General features: G+C 38.8%; 2 protein-coding genes across 3 annotated transcripts in view; both read left to right on the top strand.

Annotated features, from left to right (window-relative positions):
- The first annotated feature begins 989 nt into the window (after positions 1-989).
- galr1b (galanin receptor 1b) lies at positions 990-10,457 on the top strand. Its single transcript, XM_062066769.1, has 3 exons — positions 990-1,745; positions 1,808-1,873; positions 9,954-10,457. The coding sequence occupies exons 1-3, from the start codon at positions 1,065-1,067 to the stop codon at positions 10,269-10,271; spliced, it is 1,065 nt and encodes a 354-aa protein (XP_061922753.1). The 5' UTR covers positions 990-1,064; the 3' UTR covers positions 10,272-10,457.
- A 2,389-nt stretch (positions 10,458-12,846) lies between these two features.
- LOC133631012 (transient receptor potential cation channel subfamily M member 1-like) overlaps positions 12,847-22,217 on the top strand; it is a 39,406-nt gene continuing 30,035 nt past the window's right edge. For both annotated transcript variants that reach the window (XM_062022944.1, XM_062022964.1), the window contains exons 1-3: positions 12,847-13,106; positions 19,851-19,927; positions 20,038-20,236. In XM_062022944.1, coding sequence (XP_061878928.1) covers positions 13,023-13,106; positions 19,851-19,927; positions 20,038-20,236 — 360 coding nt within the window. In that variant the 5' untranslated portion in view covers positions 12,847-13,022. The remainder of the gene's footprint in view (positions 13,107-19,850; positions 19,928-20,037; positions 20,237-22,217) is intronic.

Below are 22,217 nucleotides of genomic sequence, written 5' to 3'. Positions count from 1 at the left end.
AATATAATGTACCACTAATATAATGTACTACCAGTATAATGTACCACTAATATAATGTACCACTAATAAAATGTACCACTAATATGATGTACCACTAATATAATGTACCACTAATATAATGTACTACCAGTATAATGTACCACTAATATAATGTACCACTATTATAATGTGCCACTACTATAATGTACCACTAATATAATGTACTACTAATATAATGTACCAGCAGTATAATGTACCACTAATATAATGTACCAGCAGTATAATGTACCACTAATATAATGCACCACTAGTATAATGTACCACCAGTATAATGTATCACTAATATAATGTACCATTAATATAATGTACCACTAATATAATGTACCATTAATATAATGTACCACTAATATAATGTACCACCAGTACAATGTACCACTAATATAATGTACCACTAATATAATGTACCACCAGTATAATGTACCACTAATATAATGTACCACTAGTATAATGTACCACTAATATAATGTACCACTAATATAATGTACCACTAATATAATGTACCACCAGTATAATGTACCACTAATATAATGTACCACTAATATAATGTACCACTAATATAATGTACCACTAATATAGTGTACCACTAATATAAAGTACCAGTAGTATAATGTACCACTAATATAATGTACCACTAATATAAAGTACCACTAATATAATGTACCACTAGTATAATGTACCACTAATATAAAGTACCACTAGTATAATGTACCATTAATATAAAGTACCACTAGTATAATGTACCACTAATATAAAGTACCACTAGTATAATGTACCACTAGAATAATGTACCAGAAGAATAAGGTGTTACATGTAAATATGCTGTATATGTCATTTCTGTCTCGGTTAAAAGGGGAGCTTTTATGTTGAAATGGCTTTGTTTTATTTTGAAACGCGCGGAGGGGAAAATGTCAGAGTGAACTTTGAGTGTGTCAAACAGTTCTTGGAATCGGACGTCTTTGTTACGGACCATGGACTCGGTGCGTCCCGGTCCTCTCGACTGAGTCCAGCTCCGGTCGGGTTGCGACATGCTGCAACCGGGAAACGACACCCGTGGGTGGGCCGGAGTGTCCGAGTCCAACAGGTCCGGTGCGTCAGAGGATGGTCCCGGTCCGGAAGCGGTGGTCGTCCCGGTCTTGTTCGGGCTGATCTTCGCGGTGGGCCTGGTGGGCAACACGCTGGTCCTGCTGGTCACGGGCAGGGTGTCGCGCGCACGAGCGGGTTCCGTGGGGTTGCGGCCGGGAAACCCCACCAACATCTTCATCAGCAACCTGAGCGTGGCCGACCTGCTCTTCCTGCTGCTCTGCGTGCCTTTCCACGCCACAATCTACTCGCTGCCCCACTGGGTGTTCGGGGGCTTCGTCTGCCGGTTCGGACACTTCTTCGCGTCCGTCAGCGTGCTCGTCAGCATCTTCACGCTGGTCGCCATGTCCGTGGACCGCTACGTGGCCGTGGTGCGCTCGGAGCGCGCCCGCGGCGTCCGGAACCGCCGGAACGCGCTGGTGGGCGTCGGCGTCATCTGGACCGCGTCTCTGGTGTGCTCGCTGCCGGTGGCCCAGCACCAGGTCCTCGCCGAGCACCCCAGCGCGCCCAACAGCACCTTCTGCTGGGAGCGCTGGTCCGGACGGAGCCGGCACGCCTACAAGGTCTCCATGGTCCTGGTGGGCTTCGTGGTCCCGCTCCTGCTCATCAGCTGCTGCTACTTCAGGGTTAGTTTGTCTTTGTTTACCTTTTTATTCCACATTAACTTTGACCGTTTGTTCCTCCTCAGGTTCTTTGTCATCTTCACAAGAAGATGAAGACCATGTCCAAGAAGTCTGAGCACGCCAAGCAAAAGGTAAGCGCTTTAAAGCGGTGCTATTCAACTGGCGGCACGGGGGCCAAATCCGGCTCGGGAATGACACCTTACTGGACCCCGAGTTCAAAACTACAATTTTTTCATTTGTTAATGAAAACTACGACTATGTTGCACGTTACAATCAAACAGCTGGTGTGCAATGAGTACAATACTTACAGTATTAACAGTTTGTAGGGCGCAACAAAAAAACACGTCATAACCGAGTTCAAAACAAAAATATATGCAACACGTGCTATGACTAAGTTGCACGTTATAATCAAACAGCTGGTGCGCAATAACTACAATACTTACAGTATTAACACTTTTTAGGGTGCAACAAAAACCACGTCATAACCGTACAGTATTAACACTTTTTAGGGCGCAACAAAAAAACACGTCATAACCGAGTTCAAAACTAAAATATTTGCAACACGTTCTACAACTAAGTTGCACGTTACAATCAAACAGCTGGTGCGCAATAAGTACAATACTTACAGTATTAACACTTTTTAGGGTGCAACAAAAACCACGTCATAACAGTACAGTATTAACACTTTTTAGGGCGCAACAACAAAACACGTCATAACCGAGTTCAAAACAAAAATATTTGCAACACGTTCTACGACTAAGTTGCACGTTACAATCAAACAGCTGGTGCGCAATAAGTACAATACTTACAGTATTAACACTTTTTAGGGTGCAACAAAAACCACGTCATAACCGTACAGTATTAACACTTTTTAGGTCGCAACAAAAAAAAAAACATCATAACCAAGGTCAAAATTACAATTTTTGCAACACATTCTACGACAAAGTTGCACGTTACAATCAAACAGCTGGTGCGCAATGAGTACAATACGTACAGTATTAACACTTTTTAGGGCGCAACAAAAAACACGTCATAACCGAGTTCAAAACAAAAATGTTTGCAACACGTTCTGCGACAAAGTTGCACGTTACAATCAAACAGCTGGTGCGCAATGAGTACAATACGTACAGTATTAATACTTTTAGGGCGCAACAAAAAAACACGTCATAACCGAGTTCAAAACAAAAATATTTGCAGCACATTCTACGACTAAGTTGCACGTTACAATACAACAGCTGGTGCGCAATGAGTACAATACTTATAGTATTAACACTTTTTAGGGAGCAACAAAAAAACACGTCATAACCAAGTTCAAAACAAAAATATTTGCAACACGTTCTACCACTAAGTTGCACGTTACAATCAAACAGACGGTGCGCAATGAGTACAATACTTACAGTATTAACACTTCTTAGGGCGCAACAAAAAAAACGCGTCATAACCGAGTTCAAAACAAAAATATTTGCAACACGTTCTGCGACTAAGTTGCACGTTACAATCAAACAGCTGGTGCGCAATGAGTACAATACGTACAGTATTAACACTTTTAGGGCGCAAAAAAAAAACACGTCATAACCGAGTTCAAAACCAAAATATTTGCAGCACATTCTACGACTAAGTTGCACGTTACAATCCAACAGCTAGTGCGCAATGAGTACAATACTTATAGTATTAACACTTTTTAGGGCGCAACAAAAACCACGTCATAACCGTACAGTATTAACACTTTTTAGGGCGCAACAAGAAAACACGTCATAACCGAGTTCAAAACAAAAATATTTGCAACACATTCTACGACTAAGTTGCACGTTACAATCAAACAGCTGGTGCGCAATGAGTACAATACGTACAGTATTAACACTTTTTAGGGCGCAACAAAAAAACACGTCATAACCGAGTTCAAAACAAAAATATTTGCAACACGTTCTACAACTAAGTTGCACGTTACAATCAAACAGATGGTGCGCAATGAGTACAATACTTACAGTATTAACACTTTTTAGGGCGCAACAAAAAAACACGTCATAACCGAGTTCAAAACAAAAATATTTGCAGCACATTCTACGACTAAGTTGCACGTTACAATCAAACAGCTGTTGCGCAATAAGTACAATACTTACAGTATTAACACTTTTTAGGGCGCAACAAAAAAACACGTCATAACCCAAGTTCAAAACAAAAATATTTGCAGCACATTCTACGACTAAGTTGCACGTTAATATCAAACAGCTGGTGCGCAATAAGTACAATACTTACAGTGTTAACACTTTTTAGGGCGCAACAAAAAAACACGTCATAACCAAGTTCAAAATTAAAATGTTTGCAACACATTCTACGACTAAGTTGCACGTTACAATCAAACAGCTGGTGCGCAATGAGTACAATACTTATAGTATTAACACTTTTTAGGGCGCAACAAAAAAACACGTCATAACCGAGTTCAAAACAATAACATTTTCAACACATTCTACGACTAAGTTGCACGTTACAATCAAACAGCTGGTGCGCAATGAATACAATACTTATAGTATTAACACTTTTTAGGGTGCAACAAAAAAAAAACACGTCATAACCAAATTCCAAAATTACAATTTTTGCAACACATTCTACGACAAAGTTGCATGTTACAATCAAACAGCTGGTGCGCAATGAGTACAATACTTTCGGTATTAATACTTTTTAGGGCGCAACAAATAAACACGTCATAACCGAGTTCAAAACAAAAATATTTGCAACACGTTCTACAACTAAGTTGCACGTTACAATCAAACAGGTGGTGCGCAATGAGTACAATACTTACAGTATTAACACTTTTTAGGGCGCAACAAAAAAACACGTCATAACCGAGTTCAAAACAAAAATATTTGCAACACGTTCTACGACTAAGTTGCACGTTACAATCAAACAGCTGGTGTGCAATGAGTACAATACTTACAGTATTAACACTTTTTAGGGTGCAACAAAAACCCACATCATAACCAAGTTAAAAATTAAAATGTTTGCAACACATTCTACGACTAAGTTGCATGTTACAATCAAACAGCTGGTGCACAATAAGTACAATATGTACAGTATTAACACTTTTTAGGGCGCAACAAAAAAACACGTCATAACCGAGTTCAAAACAAAAATATTTACAACACGTTCTATGCCTAAGTTGCACGTTACAATCAAACAGCTGGTGCGCAATGAGTACAATACGTACAGTATTAACACTTTTTAGGGCGCAACAAAAAACACGTCATAACCGAGTTCAGAACAAAAATGTTTGCAACACGTTCTGCGACTAAGTTGCATGTTACAATCAAACAGCCGGTGCGCAATGAGTGCAATACGTACAGTATTAACACTTTTTAGGGCGCAACAAAAAAACCCCGTCTTAACCGAGTTTAAAACAAAACATTTTGCAACACATTCTACGACTAAGTTGCACGTTACAATCAAACAGCTGGTGCGCAATAAGTACATTACTTACAGTGTTAACACTTTTTAGGGCGCAACAATAAAAACACGTCATAACCAAATTCAAAATTTTAATTTTTGCAACACATTCTACGACTAAGTTGCACGTTACAATCAAACAGCTGGTGCGCAATAAGTACAATACGTACAGTATTAAGACTTTTTAGGGCGCAACAACAAACACGTCATAACTGAGTTCAAAACAAAACTATCTGCAACACGTTGTACGACTTAGTTGCACGTTACAATCAAACAGCTGGTGCGCAATGAGTACAATACTTACAGTATTAACACTTTTTAGGGCGCAATAAAAAAAACACGTCATAACCGAGTTCAAAACAAAAATATTTGCAACACGTTCTACGACTAAGTTGCACGTTACAATCAAACAGCTTGTGCGCAAAGAGTACAATACTTACAGTATTAACACTTTTTAGGGTGCAACAAAAAAACACGTCATAACCGTACAGTATTAACACATTTTAGGGCGCAACAAAAAAACACGTCATAACCGAGTTCAAAACAAAAATATTTGCAACATGTTCTACAATTAAGTTGCACGTTACAATCAAACAGCTGGTGTGCAATGAGTACAATACATACAGTATTAACACTTTTTAGGATGCAAAAACAAAACACGTCATAACCGAGTTCAAAACAAAAATATTTGCAACACGTTCTACGACTAAGTTGCATGTTACAATCAAACAGCTGGTGCGCAATGAGTACAATACTTACAGTATTAACACTTTTTAGGGGGCAACAAAATAAACACGTCATAACCGAGTTCAAAACAAAAATATTTGCAACATGTTCTACAATTAAGTTGCACGTTACAATCAAACAGCTGGTGTGCAATGAGTACAATACATACAGTATTAACACTTTTTAGGATGCAAAAACAAAACACGTCATAACCGAGTTCAAAACAAAAATATTTGCAACACGTTCTACGACTAAGTTGCATGTTACAATCAAACAGCTGGTGCGCAATGAGTACAATACTTACAGTATTAACAATTTTTAGGGCGCAACAAAAAAACCCTGTCATAACCGTACAGTATTAACACTTTTTAGGGCGCAACAAAAAAACACATCATTACCGAGTTCAAAACAAAAATATTTGTAACACATTCTACGACTAAGTTGCACGTTACTATCAAACAGCTGGTGCGCAATAAGTACAATTTCACTTAGTGGTACTGTCAGTAAATTCAGTACATTACTTACAGTATTAACACTTTTTAGGGCGCAACAAAAAAAACACTTCATATTCGAGTTCAAAACTAAAAATGCTGCAACACATTCTACGACTAAGTTGCACGTTACACCGATTTCACAGGGCGATTTCAACACCTCCAAATGTGTTCATGAAAACTACGACACATTACAATCAAACAGGTGGTGCGCAATAAGTACAATACTTACAGTATTACATTTTTTTAGGACGCAACAAAAAACATATCATAACCGAGTTCAAAACAAACATTTTTGCAACACATTCCTAAAAACTCCCAGGTGCTCCTGTTGTATGGAGCAGTGTTTCTTAACCAAAACAGTATCTGTAAGGCTCTACTTTTTCAAAAATGGGCTAGCTTAATGCTAATTGGCTTGGCTATTGACATGCTACTGATTAGCATTAGCAATTTTACATGCCGATTTCAACACCTCCAAATTTGTTCTTGAAAACTACGACTAAGTTGCACGTTACAATCAAACAGCTGGTGCGCAATAAGTACAATACTTACAGTATTGACACTTTTTAGGCCGCAACAAAAAAAACAAGTCTTAACCGAGTTCAAAACTAAAATTTTTGCAACACATTCCTAAAAACTCCCAGGTGCTCCTGTTCTATTGAGCAGTGTTTCTTAACCCAAACATATCTGTTTCTCAATTGTAACACACTTGTAATACACTTTACCACCACTTGTGGCAGTAAGGACAATATCAAACAAACAAGAAATCTGGAGCCAAAGTCATTGAGAAGTTTCTTCAGTGCAAAAAAATATGACTAAAATGGTGAATTTGTTTTTAGTAAAGAAACATTCATTGTTAATGTAGTTTATTTATTTCAGCACAACATAATTATTGTATGTACGTTTATTTTTCGTCAGTTATTTATGAGTCTCTTCTTCTGCAGTATATTTAGTTGGTGCTTATTTTTAAATTTCAAACACAAAAAATTCAGAGTCACCTTTGTGACAAAGACGAACATTATTTACATCCATTTTTTACACTGAATTCAAACTCTGAATCTTTTTACACTGAATTTTTACACCATGACTCTTTCTACAGTGAATCTTTTTGCAGTGAATTTTCTTACACTGAATTTTCACACAAATCTTTTTACACTGATTTCTTACCTTGATTTTGTTAAACTGAATCTTTCTGCATATAATCTTTTTACGCAAACATTTTTACACTGAAATTTCACACTGATTTTTTTTACACTGAATAATTTTACACTGAATTTTTTACACTCATTTCTTACTTTGAATTTTTTTTACATTGAACCTTTCTGTATTGAATATTTTTACACTGAATTTAAAAATGAACCTTTTTACACTGAATGTTTACACACTAACTCTTTTTGCAGTGAATCTTTTTGCACTGAATTTTTTCACACTGAATTTTCACACAAAATGTTTACACTGATTTTTTTTTATACTGATTTCCTACCTTGAATTTTTTTACACCAAATGTTTTTGTACAGAATCTTTTTACACTAAAATTTTTACACAAAATTTTTACACTGCATCTTTTTACACTGAATTTTTACACATAATCTTTTTATACTGATTTTAATACACTGATTTCTTACCTTGATTTTTTAACTGAATCTTTCATAATCTTTTTACACAAACAATTTTACACTGAATTTTCACAATGAATTTTTACACTGAATCTTTCTGCACTGAATATTTTCACACTGAATTTTCACGCTGAATATTTTTACACTGAATTAGTTTTGGCACTAATTTCTTACCTTGGATTTTTTTTACACTGAATCTTTCTGTACTGAATCTTTTTACACTGAATTTTCACACTGAATTTTTACACTGAATATTTTTATACTGATTTTTATACACTTATTTCTTACCTTGATTTTTTTTAACTGAATATTTCTGCAAATAAGATTTTTACATAAACATTTTTACACTGAATTTTCACAATTATTTTTCACACTGTATTTTTTTTACACTGAATCTTTTTACACTTATTTCTTACTTTGAATTTTTTTTACACTGAATCTTTCTGCACTGAATATTTTCACGCTGAATATTTTCACACTGAATTAGTTTTGCACTGATTTCTTACCTTGAATTATTTTTTTACACTGAATCTTTCTGCACTGAATCTTTTTATACTGATTTTTATACACTTATTTCTTACCTTGATTTTTTTAACTGAATCTTTCTGCACATACTATTTGTACATTAAAATGTTTACAAATATTTTTACACTGTATTTTTTTACACTGAATCTTTTTACACTCATTTTTTACACTGAATTTTTACAATGAATCTTTTTACACTCATTTCTTACTTTGAATTTTTTTTACTCTGAATCTTTCTGCACTGAATATTTTCACACTGAATTAGTTTTGCACTGATTTCTTACCTTGAATTATTTTTTTACACTGAATCTTTCTGCACTGAATCTTTTTACACTGAATCTTTTTATACTGATTTTTATACACTTATTTCTTACCTTGATTTTTTTTAACTGAATCTTTCTGCACATAATATTTGTACATTAAAATTTTTACACTGAATTTTCACAAAGATTTTTTACACTGTATTTTTTTACACTAAATCTTTTTACACTCATTTCTTACTTTGAATTTTTTTTACTCTGAATCTTTCTGCACTGAATATTTTCACGCTAAATATTTTTACACTGACTTAGTTAGCACTGATTTCTTACCTTGAATTTTTTTTTACACTGAATCTTTTTACACTAAATTTTTACATACTACATTTTTAATACACTGAATTTTAAAACATTGAATTTTTACACACTGAATTTTAAAACACGGAATTTCAACACACTGACATTTTAAAGACACAAATTGTTATAATTTGTTGAAAAAAAAAAATCAGTTCACAAAATTCAAAAGCAAAAAATTAGCGTCATTAAAAAGCTTTTGTGACAAACACACAAATTAGCCTCTGTATAGCTCGTGAGTTCATGTCCAAACATTTTTGCAGCAGATTCTCTAAATGCTGTCATAGAAATGATCTTTGACTAGCTTTTTTTTGCAGAAGGTCCTTCAAAAAACAGCAGAATGTGCTGACTAAATAAATAGACCAATATCAAATGTCTTCTGTAGAGGACGTTGGTTCTCAGGAATATATATAATAAAAAAAAATAGACAAATAGTGAAGGGCTTAACTTTCTGAAAATGTGGCCCCCAAAACAATTCCCTGCTTGAAAGGATCTCAGATGGTGTAACCTCTAAAGTCAAACACTTCAGAGGTGGAACAACTCGAACTTTGTCAGGAGGCAAAAAGATGAATGTCTTGACAGAGAGCAGACGAGGAGCCTGAGCAGGTCCCAGATCAGTTTACAGCAGAGGGTCAGCGCTAAATATTTAGACAGCGGACTAAGAATAGTCCTCACAAAGACGACTGCACGTCACATGACTCGGTTTGTTGCTAAGGCCACGCCCTCTCCTGACCCTTGACCCTGAGACGTGGTGAATGAAAAAGGCGCAAAGTCCGACGTGGGTGTGTTTGATCCCCGCAGACGACACAGACGGTGCTCCTGGTCATCGCCGCCTTCGCCATCTGCTGGATCCCCCATCATGTGATCACCATGTGGGCGGAGTTTGGCACCTTCCCGCTGACGGACGCCTCCTTCGCCTTTCGCATCGTGTCCCACTGCCTGTCCTACGCCCACTCCTGCGTCAACCCCGTCCTCTACGCCTTCCTGTCGGAGAAGTTCCGCCAGGCCTGCGGGCAGGTGTTCACCTGGCGCTTGGGGAGCCCGGCGCCCCCCAGAGGCTCGGAGGCGCGCTGCCGCACGGACCGCCCTTCCAGCACGCACTCCACCACCAACATATGAAGGAAGGACTAACTCTACTGGGATTGGCTAACAGTGGTCATGTGACAACAAACGGACGGGAGCAACAAAGAAGGCAAAATATTCCAATTTCCAAAGACGTTTAAACAAACATCAAGAAATGGACTTGTTCACAATTCAGCTGCTTTTTGGGGGTTTTTGCCCACATTGTGTAAAATGTCACAACTTAAGGAGTGAATAAATTCATCTTAAATGTTGTTTTTTTCTGTGTTTTTAGTGGCCAACACCAGGCGGTGCATGAGTGCCACAAAAGGAACCAAAGAAGCACTCTTGCAAATTGGGGTTGCGCAATATAAACGGTAGAGCTTTTAGTACTATCGTCATATTTAATACTAACTGTGTCGGGCAAATTTAACAACGACCAAAAAACTAAGGTGTCTTCAACGCAATGTATACGTCCGCTAACCCTCGCCTCCGTGATATACAAGTACCATTATCACTGGAGGACTAGAAGACAAATAAAGTTAAGTTAGTTAAAGTACCACTGATAGTCACACACAAACTAGGTGTGGTGAAATTACCCTCTGCATTTTGACCCATCCCCTTGTTCCACCCCCGTGGGAGGTGAGGGGAGCAGTGAGCAGCAGCAGTGGCCACGCTCTGGAATAATTTTTGGTGATTTGACCCCCAATTCCAACCCTTGATGCTGAGTGCCGAGCAGGGAGGTAATGGGTCCCATTTTTGTAGTCTTCGGTATGAACTCACAACCTACCGATCTCAGGGCGGACACTCTAACCACTAGGCTTTAGGCTTTTAATAATAATAATAATAATAATTATATATATATGTGTATATATATATATATATATATATATATATATATATATATATATATATATATATATATATATATATAAAGTAGAGATGTTCAATAATGGCTTATTTGCCGATATCCGATATTCCGATATTGTCCAACTCTTAATTACCGATACCGATATCAACCGATACCGATATATACGGTCGTGGAATTAACACATTATTATGCCTAATTTTGTTGTGATGCCCCGCTGGATGCATTAAACAATGTAACAAGGCTTTCCAAAATAAATCAACTCAAGTTATGGGAAAAAAATGCCAACATGGCACTGCCATATTTATTATTGAAGTCACAAAGTGCATTATTTCTTTTAACATGCCTCAAAACAGCAGCTTGGAATTTGGGACATGCTCTCCCTGAGAGAGCATGAGGAGGTTGAGGTGGGGGTGTATATTGTAGCGTCCCGGAAGAGTTAGTGCTGCAAGGGGTTCTGGGTATTTGTTCTGTTGTGTTTATGTTGTGTTACGGTGCGGATGTTCTCCCGAAATGTGTTTGTCATTCTTGTTTGTTCACAGTGTGGCACATTTGTAACAGTGTTAAAGTTGTTTATACGGACACCCTCAGTGTGACCTGTATGGCTGTTGACCAAGTATGCCTGGCATTCACTTGTGTGTGTGAAAAGCCGCATATATTATGTGATTGGGCCGGCATGCAAAGGCAGTGCCTTTAAGGTTTATTGGCGCTCTGTACTTCTCCCTACGTCCGTGTACACAGCGGCGTTTTAAAAAGTCATACATTTTACTGTTTGAAACCGATACCGATAATTTCCGATATGACATTTTAAAGCATTTATCGGCAGATAATATCGGCAGCCCGATATTATCAGACATCTCTAGTTTTGTACAATTCTTTTCATTTGGAAGGAACCACGTAAGATGTTTTAATGGCTGAAACGGGGGTTTATTGAATGTCAAATGTGCGAAAAATAGACCGTTTTTGTACACTGTTGAGGGGATTCAATACACAGTAGTGTGCAAGTGGGTTTTCTGTGTGGTATCTCCCGCCGTGTCCATGCGGTGACATCAATTACGGTATTTTGAGAGTTGAAGTGGGACTGAGTAGGACATGACTGAAGGCCTAGGTGAGAAACGCCACTGGATTTTTAGTGCATATGGCCCATCCCATCCATTTTCTACCGCTTGTCCCTTTTGGAGTCGCGTGGGGTGCTGGAGCCTATCTCAGCTGCATTCGGGCGGAAGGCGGGGTACACTCTGGACAAGTCGCCACCTCATCACAGGGCCAACATAGATAGACGGACAACATTCACACACTAGGGCCAATTTAGTGTGGTGCAAATTTTTGGGAGGTGGGAGGAAGCCGGAGTACCCACACAGTCACGGGGAGAACATGCAAACTCCACACAGAAAGATCCAGAGCCCAGGATTGAACTCAGGACTACTCAGGACCTCTGTATTGTGAGGCACGTGCACTAACCCCTGTGCCACCGTGCTGCCCATCCCTATTGCAAATAATCATTTAGTCTTGTACTCTACTCATCAATCATTACAATCACTGATTATTTGACTAATAACTGTGCCATTGTGCATCACATCATGTGGACTGTGGAGTGGGACGTCACTCGCATTAAAACTGGGACAGGTTGTAAAAACGTCCATGTGAGCAGGAAGTCCATCATGGTGGAACTCACGCGGACGCTATGCCGGCCGGCCTTGTGGGGGCAGAGTGGTCCTGAAGTAGATTTGCCACCAATCACCATTTATTAAATCTCCATCCATTAAAGAGGACCGGCCGCCGTCCGCTAATCCCGATTACAAAGAGGTGCGCTGCAGAGTGGCGTCCTGGAGTCAGAGGCGCCTGGACGAGGAGAGAGGGGCGACGGCCTGGACTGCGGTAGTGGGAGAAGGGATGCCATAAAAGTGCGAGGATGAAGGGAGAGGACAGCTGAGCGTCTCGCGATGGACGGCAGAGGGAGGAGAGGAACCAACGGCTCCTTCAAGCGCTCGTCCATCAAGCGCAGCGCCTCGTCCGGATCTCAGAGGGTGAGTGAGTGTCTACCATACCATACCAACTTTATTTATGGAGCCCTTTAAAAACAACCACAGTTGAAGAGCATAGGGCTGCACGCCACAAAGAAATGCAGGCAAAGGACAGACTCAAAAATAACAGAGGTAAAATACACATTGAAAAAAGCAAATGCAAATAATCTTAAGAACAATTTGTTAGATAACTAGGGCGGAACTAGTTCAGGGATGTCCAAAAAAAAAGTAGAATTTCATTGATTTCCGAAAAGTTTCCCTGACGCTCAAATACAAATATTAGATATTGACCTGACCTTTGGGACGTGTCCATCGGGATTACGGAAGGGTGCTTGTGGACCATACTTGCCAACCTGGAGACCTCCGAATTCGGGAGATGGGGTGGGGGGCGGCGGGGTTGAAGCATACTTGCCAACCATCCTGATTTTCCCGGGAGACTCCCGAATTTCAGTGCCCCTCCCGAAAATCTCCCGGGGCAACCATTCTCCCGAATTTCTCCCGATTTCCACCCGGACTACAATATTGGGGGCGTGCCTTAAAGGCACTGCCTTTAGCGTCCCCTACAACCTGTCGTCACGTCCGCTTTTCCTCCATACAAACAGCGTGCCGGACCAGTCACATAATATATGCGGCTTTAACACACACATAAGTGAATGCAAGGCATACTTGGTCAACAGCCATACAGGTCACACTGAGGGTGACCGTATAAACAACTTTAACACTGTTACAAATATGCGCCACACTGTGAATCCACACCAAACAAGAATGACAAACACATTTCGGGAGAACATCCGCACCGTAACACAACATAAACACAACAGAACAAATACCCAGAACCCCTTGCAGCACTAACTCTTCCGGGACGCTACAATATACACCCCCGCTACCACCAACCCCCTCCTCCATCTCCCTAATTCGAAAGTCTCAAGGTTGGCAAGTATGGGTTGAGGTGGGGGGTAGCGGGAGATGTATATATATATATAGCTGTAATTCACTGAAATTCAAGTATTTCTTATATATATATACAGGGTTTCCCACACATTCATTTATTTGTGGCGGCCCGCCACGAAATAATTACGTCCGCCACAAATAAAAATAAAAAGTAAAAAAAAATAAAAAACTTTTTTTTTTTTTTTTGTCCTCTCCAGCTTCTCAGGCAAATCATATAGTTGATGTAGATGCCCATATCGGCTGTTCAGATTTACTTTACAAAAGAGAAGTGTAGGATACTTCTCTTGTTGCCTTATTTTTATTTGACTTCATTAAATGTATTTATATTAGAAACACAACATGTGTATATAACAAAGGGTGCAAAGTCTGCAGGCAGTAGGAAACATGGTTAAGTGTAGGGAGTAAAACTGATGGCAGTCTAAAGTTCAAGATTTTTTGGAGCTCTTTGTTCAGTGGATCAGATGTTTGATGAAGCTCTGTGTCTATCTACCACCACTACTGTTTTCTGTTTATTTTTTACCGACTGTGGCAGGACACCTCTGCCTCTGTTTCACTTTATGTTGCTGGTAAATAATATGGTTGTAGTAGTAGGCTAAAGTTAAATTATTTAGTATGCACTAATTAAAGGGGCAGAGCTTTGAGACATTTTAGCTTTTATATTTTATAAGATATATTTTTTGTAAGAACCACAATTAATAAATATATGTCAGTGAATAACTTATTGTTCAAATCTGTATATAAATATGTACATAAAGTGTTGTAATTATATTGTAAAATGGATGGATGGATGGATGGACGTTTAAAACAAAACTGTTATTATTAATTATTAAGTATACATTTTTTGAGCCTTTTTAGAGAAAATCAAATCATTGTAGTAAATAATGCAAATTACTCGATGATGTCATGGTGACCACGCCCAAAGCCACGCCCCCACCGCCACAGGTATCTTGGCAGTTTATGGGAAACACTGATATATATGCGTGCGGCTGTTTAGGGGGGAAGGTTTCAGGTGAGAGAGGACGCTAAAGGCAGTGCCTTTAAGGCACGCCCCCAATATTGTTGTCCGGGTGGAAATCGGGAGAAATTCGGGAGAATGGTAGCCCCAGGGAGATTTTCGGGAGGGCCACTGAAATTCGGGAGTCTCCCGGGAAAATCGGGAGGGTTGGCAAGTATGTTGTGGACATCGGAGGAAAAGTTATGCTCGGTGACTAACAAGCCAACTCGAAACGACATCGTTGTCGTCTTATTGCTCAGCAGCGGCCTCTACTGGCATACGTGGGAACCTAAAGGTGCATGCCTGAGAGAAGGGTACACTACTCTAAGGGTGACGACGCCAATGGAAGATGTCAGGTTCAAACACTGGTGACATCTATTAAACAAGACAAGAAGCAAATAATTAAACAGAGACCGAATTCCATTTGGCTCAATTTGAGGAGAGACGCTGGGACACTGTACCCTTGTACAGTGTCTCAGCACGCTGGGACACTGTACCCTTGTACAGTGTCTCAGCACGCTCTGCCAAAAAGATTGCACGCCTCATTCTTTTATTTGGACCTTCCCTGACCACATGGCCGCAGCTCTTTCTAAGGGACGAGGGTCGTAAACAGTTCACAGAAAAGGTCGGTTCAAAAAAAGAGGTCGTCTGGAACTTGGGCAGATTCGGCCTTCTCTCTGCTTTGTAGTCCTTGGGTCAAAACAATATGTTTCTGTTAATTATAATACATGAAAAAAAACAGAAACCCCTTCATGTTGCTTCCCCCCCTACACTGTGGAGTTTTACAAGCCTTCTTGGTAGGTTCAAAGACAGCTTTTGTCTTCTCATTTCAACACAAAGTTTTTTTGATAACTTAGATAAAATTATTCTAACAGAGGTGTTTTAAAGTTAAAGTTCATGCACCAATGATTGTCACACACACACTAGGTGTGATGAAATGTGTCCTCTGTATTTGACCCATCCCCTTGTTCACCCCCTGGGAGGTGAGGGGAGCAGTGAGCAGCGGCGGTGGCTGCGCCCGGGAATAATTTTTTGGTGATTTAACCCCCAATTCCAACCCTTGATGCTGAGTGCTAAGCAGGGAGGTAATGGGTCCCATTTTTATAGTCTTTGGTATGACTCGGCCGGGGTTTGAACTCACAACCTACCGATCTCAGGGCGGACACTCTAACCACTAAGCCACTGAGTAGGTTTGTGCAACATTTGATCAAGCACATAAAGACCCCCTTCCGCTCCACTTTGTCCAAATGCCTCCAAAGTTGTCCCTAAAAGTTTGTGCTACATTTAGGCTGCTTTGTGCTGGTTTTAACGTTTTACATTTTATTATTTACACACAGCAACAACCATCTTGTCCAAATGTCTCCAAACTTGTCCTAAACATTTATACTACATTTGTGCTACGTTTGTGCTGTTAAAAAACATGATATTATGATGTAGATGTTATTAACATTTTATCATTTACACAAAGACCCCAGTCTGCTCCACTTTGTCCAAATGCCTCTAAACTTGTCCCTAAAAGTTGGTGCTACAATTGTGCTACATTTAGGCTGGTTTTAACGTTTTACATTTTATTATTTACACACAGCAACAACCATCTTGTCTAAATGTCTCCAAACTACATTTAGGCTGGTTTGTGTTTAAAAAAAAAAAAAGTGCTAGTATGGTTGGAAGGATTTAGACGAGGTGGTTGGGGCTGTGTGTAAATAATAAAATGTTAACAACTTTAAAACCAAAATAGCACAAATGTTTTTGAAAGTACAAACGAGCAGCAACTTTCCACAAACTACTTTTGGAGACATTTGGACGAGGTAGAGCAGACAGGAGGGAGACCGTGTGTGAAATAATAAAATGTTAATAACATAAAAAAATAATAATAATAATAGCACAAATGGTGACGTCACTGGTCAGAAAATTTGAAAATTTAATTGAGTTTAAAATGACTTAAAAGCGTTAAAAAACGAAACAAAAAAACAGCACAAACATCATTTCAATATTTACAACGACAAGGGAGGCCACCTTCACAAGTCGTACGCCACGGCTGAGCTAAAGCGAGCTTACATGTGAGCAAGTTCTTTGTGCAGATTAAGCCGCATAGTCAACTCCGCCAGGGGACACGTGTGCTCCGTATGAGAGGGCGAGAGCGCTAGACATCGAGCTAAAAGCCCGAGCTTTCAACTTTATGTTCAACGCGAGCTCATAAGGTGTCAGGGAGTGAAGTTTACCAACATAGACTGGCACACCTGCACGAGTTGACCTCTGTTGCAAGAGTTCAGTGGACACACACACACACACACACACACACACACACACACACACGCACACACACACTTCTCCTTTGCATAATACTTGTAATACAACTACTTGACATACACTGTATATAGTGTCTCTAACAGCCACAGTATATGCAGTATCTTCATATGCTGTGTACGTCATACTGGTCTGTCTCTCAGTCTTTGTGCATACCGTGCGTGTGTGTGTGAGTGAGTGCGCACATGTGTGTGTGTGCGCACGTGTGTGTGTCAGAAGGTGAGGAAGATGACCTCCGGTTGATGTCGTGATGAACACAATGTAAACGATGGGCAAGTGACGTGCATGGTAATCTTCCATCATGCAGAGTGGAATGTGACAGTGTGTGTGTGTGTGTGTGTGTGTGTGTGTGTGTGTGTGTGTGTGTGTGTGCGTGGGTGTGTGTGTAAACACAATGAGACATTATCAGTGATTTAAAAGCTGAGCAGGATTATTTTTTTATGATTATTGTGTAAGAGGATTGTAACCATCAAGAAATGAAAGCTTCACTCTTCCACTAATTAGTCGGATTCATTCACACACACACACACACACACACACACACACACACACACACACACACACACACACACACACACACACACACACACACACACACACACACACACACACACACACACACACACAGGTCTTGTGACGTCACAAAGACAATTCAAGATATTTTCATTCCTTTTTAAAGATGATGGATTTCACTGTTTGGACCTTGTTGCCATGGCAGCCAAGTGTACCTTGTAAGAAATAGACTTAAATAAGGGTGCACAAATTTTTGAAAATCCATATAAAATAACATTTTATATATATATATATATATATATATATATATATATATATATATATATATATATATATATATATATATATATATATATATACACATATATATATATATATATATATATATATATATATATATATATATATATATATATATATATATATATATACATACATATATATATAAATATGTGTGTGTGTGTATATATATGTATATGTGTGTATATACATATATGTGTGTATATATATATATATATATATATATATATATATATATATATATATATATATATATATATATATATATATATATATATATATATATATATATATATATATATATATGTGTATATGTGTGTGTGTATGTACATATATATATTTATATATATATACTGTATATATATATATATATATATATAACGTATATATAAATATATATATACATATACATACGTTAGGTCAGGAAAAAACACAAAGGCTATATCATCCCTACAAGCCTTTCGCAGGTTTCCCTGCCCTTGGGGGGATTTTATATAGTGTGTATTATATTTTATATAAAATCCCCTGAAGAGCAGGGAAACCTGTGAAACAGGCTTGTAGGGATGAAATAGCCTCTGTGTTTTTCCTGACCTAACGTATATTCCACTCTACCCCCGTATTGAGCACTGTATAACGGACAAACCACAGAAACCTTGACTATATATATATATATACAGTCTCCCAGTCTTAAATCATGCATTTCTATATTGGTACAGTATATACTGTACTACTGCCCTTACTACAGTAAGTCACATCATAAAAATCCCTTCCAGTGTACCAGGACATGTTTGTATGAATGCAGCAAAGATTGGCTACATTATCTGTATTGCAGAAACAAATATTGTGTAATTAATTTCAATTTATTACACACTAATCTGCTGCGGCACAGTGGTTGGGAATCACTTGACAGTAGTTTACCATCAATGCTTTTTCAGTGGGATCTTTCGGATCAGAACAATTCAATCAATGGGGATATGTATTAAAATGCTGCATATTAATAATTATTATCATTATTATTATTAAGGGACAAGCTGTAGAAAATGGATGGATGGATATTATTATTATTGTTGTTGTTGTTGTTGTTATTATTATTATTGTTGAGTATTATTATTATTATTATTGTTGTTGTTGAGGATTATTATTATTGTTAATAATATTAACAATAACAATAATAATTGTTATTATTATATAATTATTATTATGATAATATTATTGTTAATATTAACAATAACAATAATAATAATCCTCAACAACAATAATAATAATACTCAACAATAAAACAAACAATAACAATATTAACTTAATATTGTTATTATTATTGTTGAGTATTATTATTGTTATTATTATAATTGTTATTATTATTATTGTTTAGTATTATTATTGTTATTATAATTATGTTTTATTATTTTTATAATTATTATTTATTAGTAGTAGTAGTATTATAACAATTATTATTAGTATTATTATTATTTTTGTTATCATTATCATTATTATAGTTATAATAATTGTTATTATTATTAGCAGAGGTGGTGCTATAACCCCCACAACAGACCGCCACGCCCAAATAAGGTCAAGAATGTATGAGCAAGCTTGATAGTGAATATTATTATTTGTTGCACGCCACAACAACAACAACAACAACAACAACAACAACAACAACAACATTCAACCGTGTGTTTCAGCTTCAGAGAGCCTGGATCGAGAAAACCTTCCAGAAGAGAGCATGCATCCAGATCATTCCGGGGAAAGACGCCAGCAGGTGAGCAACTTTTCCTCTCTCCTTCCACGAAGCTTCTAAATGACGACGTTAACAGTGGAAGTAAAAATGTTGCCGTGGAAACGCATCCTCTCTGGCCCCGCCTCCTGCAGATGCAGCTGTGGTCAGTTGGTGGCGCAGCACACGGCCGTGCCAGCAGGGGGCCGCGAGGAAGAGGACGCGGCCCCGCTGGTTCTGCTGGAGGTCCAGGCCACAGAGCGCTGGACCCCCCTCAAACACACCCGGGCCACGCCCACTGATGCCTACGGCGTCATTGAGTTCCAGGAAGGAGGTCACGTCAACAAGGCCATGGTACACACACTATTCAGTAATTGCGTCAGACCACAGAACACTTTTCCACTTTGCATCAGTCCGTCTTAGATGAGCTGGGCCCAGCAAAGTCGGCGGCGTTTCTGGGTGTTGTTGATAAATGGCTTTCACTCTGCATAGTAGAGTTTTAACTTGCACTTACAGATGTTGCAACGAACTGTAGTTACTGACAGTGGTTTTATGAAGTGTTCCTGAGCCCATGTGTTGATATCCTTTACACACTGATGTCGCTTTTTGACACAGTACCGCCTGAGGGATCAAAGGTCTGTAATATCATCGCTTACGTGCGGTGATTTCTTCAGATTCTCTGAACCTTTTGATGATATTATGGACCGTAGTTGGTGAAATCCCTAAATTCCTTGCAATAGCTCGTTTAGACATTTGTTGACAAAGTGGTGACCCTCGCCCCGTCCTTGTTTGTGAATGACTGAGCATTTCATGGGAGCTGCTTTTATACCCAATCGTGGCACCCACCTGTTCCCAATTAGCCTGTTCACCTGTGGGATGTTCCAAATAAGTGTTTGATGAGCATTCCTCAAGTTTCTCACTCTTTTTTGCCACTTGTGCCAGCTTTTTTGAAACATGCTGCAGGCATCAAATTCCAAATGAGCTAATAATTGCAAAAAATAACGTTTTCCAGTTCGGACTTTAAGTATCTTGTCTTTGCAGTCTATTCAATTGAATATAGGTTGAAAAGGATTTGCAAATCATTGTATTCTCTTTTTATTTACCATTTACACAACGTGCCAACTTCACTGGTTTTGGGGTTGGCAAAAGAGAACTGTAAAATATCGATCTTGTCACACTTGTATCGATCCGATACGGATACCACCCGTGGTATCAATATGAACACTTAAAGGCCTACTGAAAGCCACTACTACCGACCACGCAGTCTGATAGTTTATATATCAATGATGAAATCTTAACATTGCAACACATGCCAATACGGCCGGGTTAACTTATAAAGTGCAATTTTAAATTTCCCGCTAAACTTCCGGTTTAAAACGTCTATGTATGATGACGTATGTGCGTGACGTAACCAGTGAAACAGAAGTATCGGTACCCCATTGAATCCAATACAAAATAGCTCCGTTTTCATCTCATAATTCCACAGTATTCTGGACATCTGTGTTGGTGAATCTTTTGCAATTTGTTTAATGAACAATGAAGACTGCAAAGAAGAAAGCTGTAGGTGGGATCGGTGTATTAGCGGCGGACTACAGCAACACAACCAGGAAGACTTTGACTCGGATAGCAGACACGCTAGCCGACGCTAGCCACCGACCGCACGGATGATCGTGGTGAAGTCCTTCGTCCTTCCGTCGATCGCTGGAACGCAAGTGAGCACGGGTGTTGATGAGCAGATGAGGGCTGGCTGGCGTAGGTGGAGCGCTAATGTTTTTATCATAGCTCTGTGAGGTCCCGTTATACTAAGTTAGCTTCAATGGCGTCGTTAGCAACAGCATTTTTAAGCTTCGCCAAGCTGGAAAGCATTAACCGTGTAGTTACATGTCCCTGGTTTAATAGTATTGTTGATCTTCTGTCTATCCTTCCAGTCAGGGGTTTATTTATTTTGTTTCTATATGCAGTTAAGCACGATGCTATCACGTTAGCTCCGTAGCTAAAGTGTTTCGTCGATGTATTGTCGTGGAGATAAAAGTCATTGTGAATGTCCATTTCGCGTTCTCGACTCTCATTTTCAAGAGGATATAGTATCCGAGGTGGTTTAAAATACAAATCCGTGATCGACAATAGAAAAAGGAGAGAGTGTGGAATCCAATGAGCCAGCTTGTACCTAAGTTACGGTCAGAGCGAAAAAAGATGTGTCTTGCACTGCATTCTAGTCCTTAACTCTAACGTTCCTCATCCACGAATCTTTCATCCTCGCTCAAATTAATGGGGTAATCGTCGCTTTCTCGGTCCGAATCGCTCTAGCTCCATTGAAAACAATAGAAAAATATGA

Source organism: Entelurus aequoreus, linkage group LG02 (assembly GCF_033978785.1).
Source record: "Entelurus aequoreus isolate RoL-2023_Sb linkage group LG02, RoL_Eaeq_v1.1, whole genome shotgun sequence".
Lineage (NCBI taxonomy): Eukaryota > Metazoa > Chordata > Actinopteri > Syngnathiformes > Syngnathidae > Entelurus > Entelurus aequoreus.
Note: the sequence above shows the minus strand (reverse complement) of the source record. Positions and strands in the feature narration are given on the sequence as shown.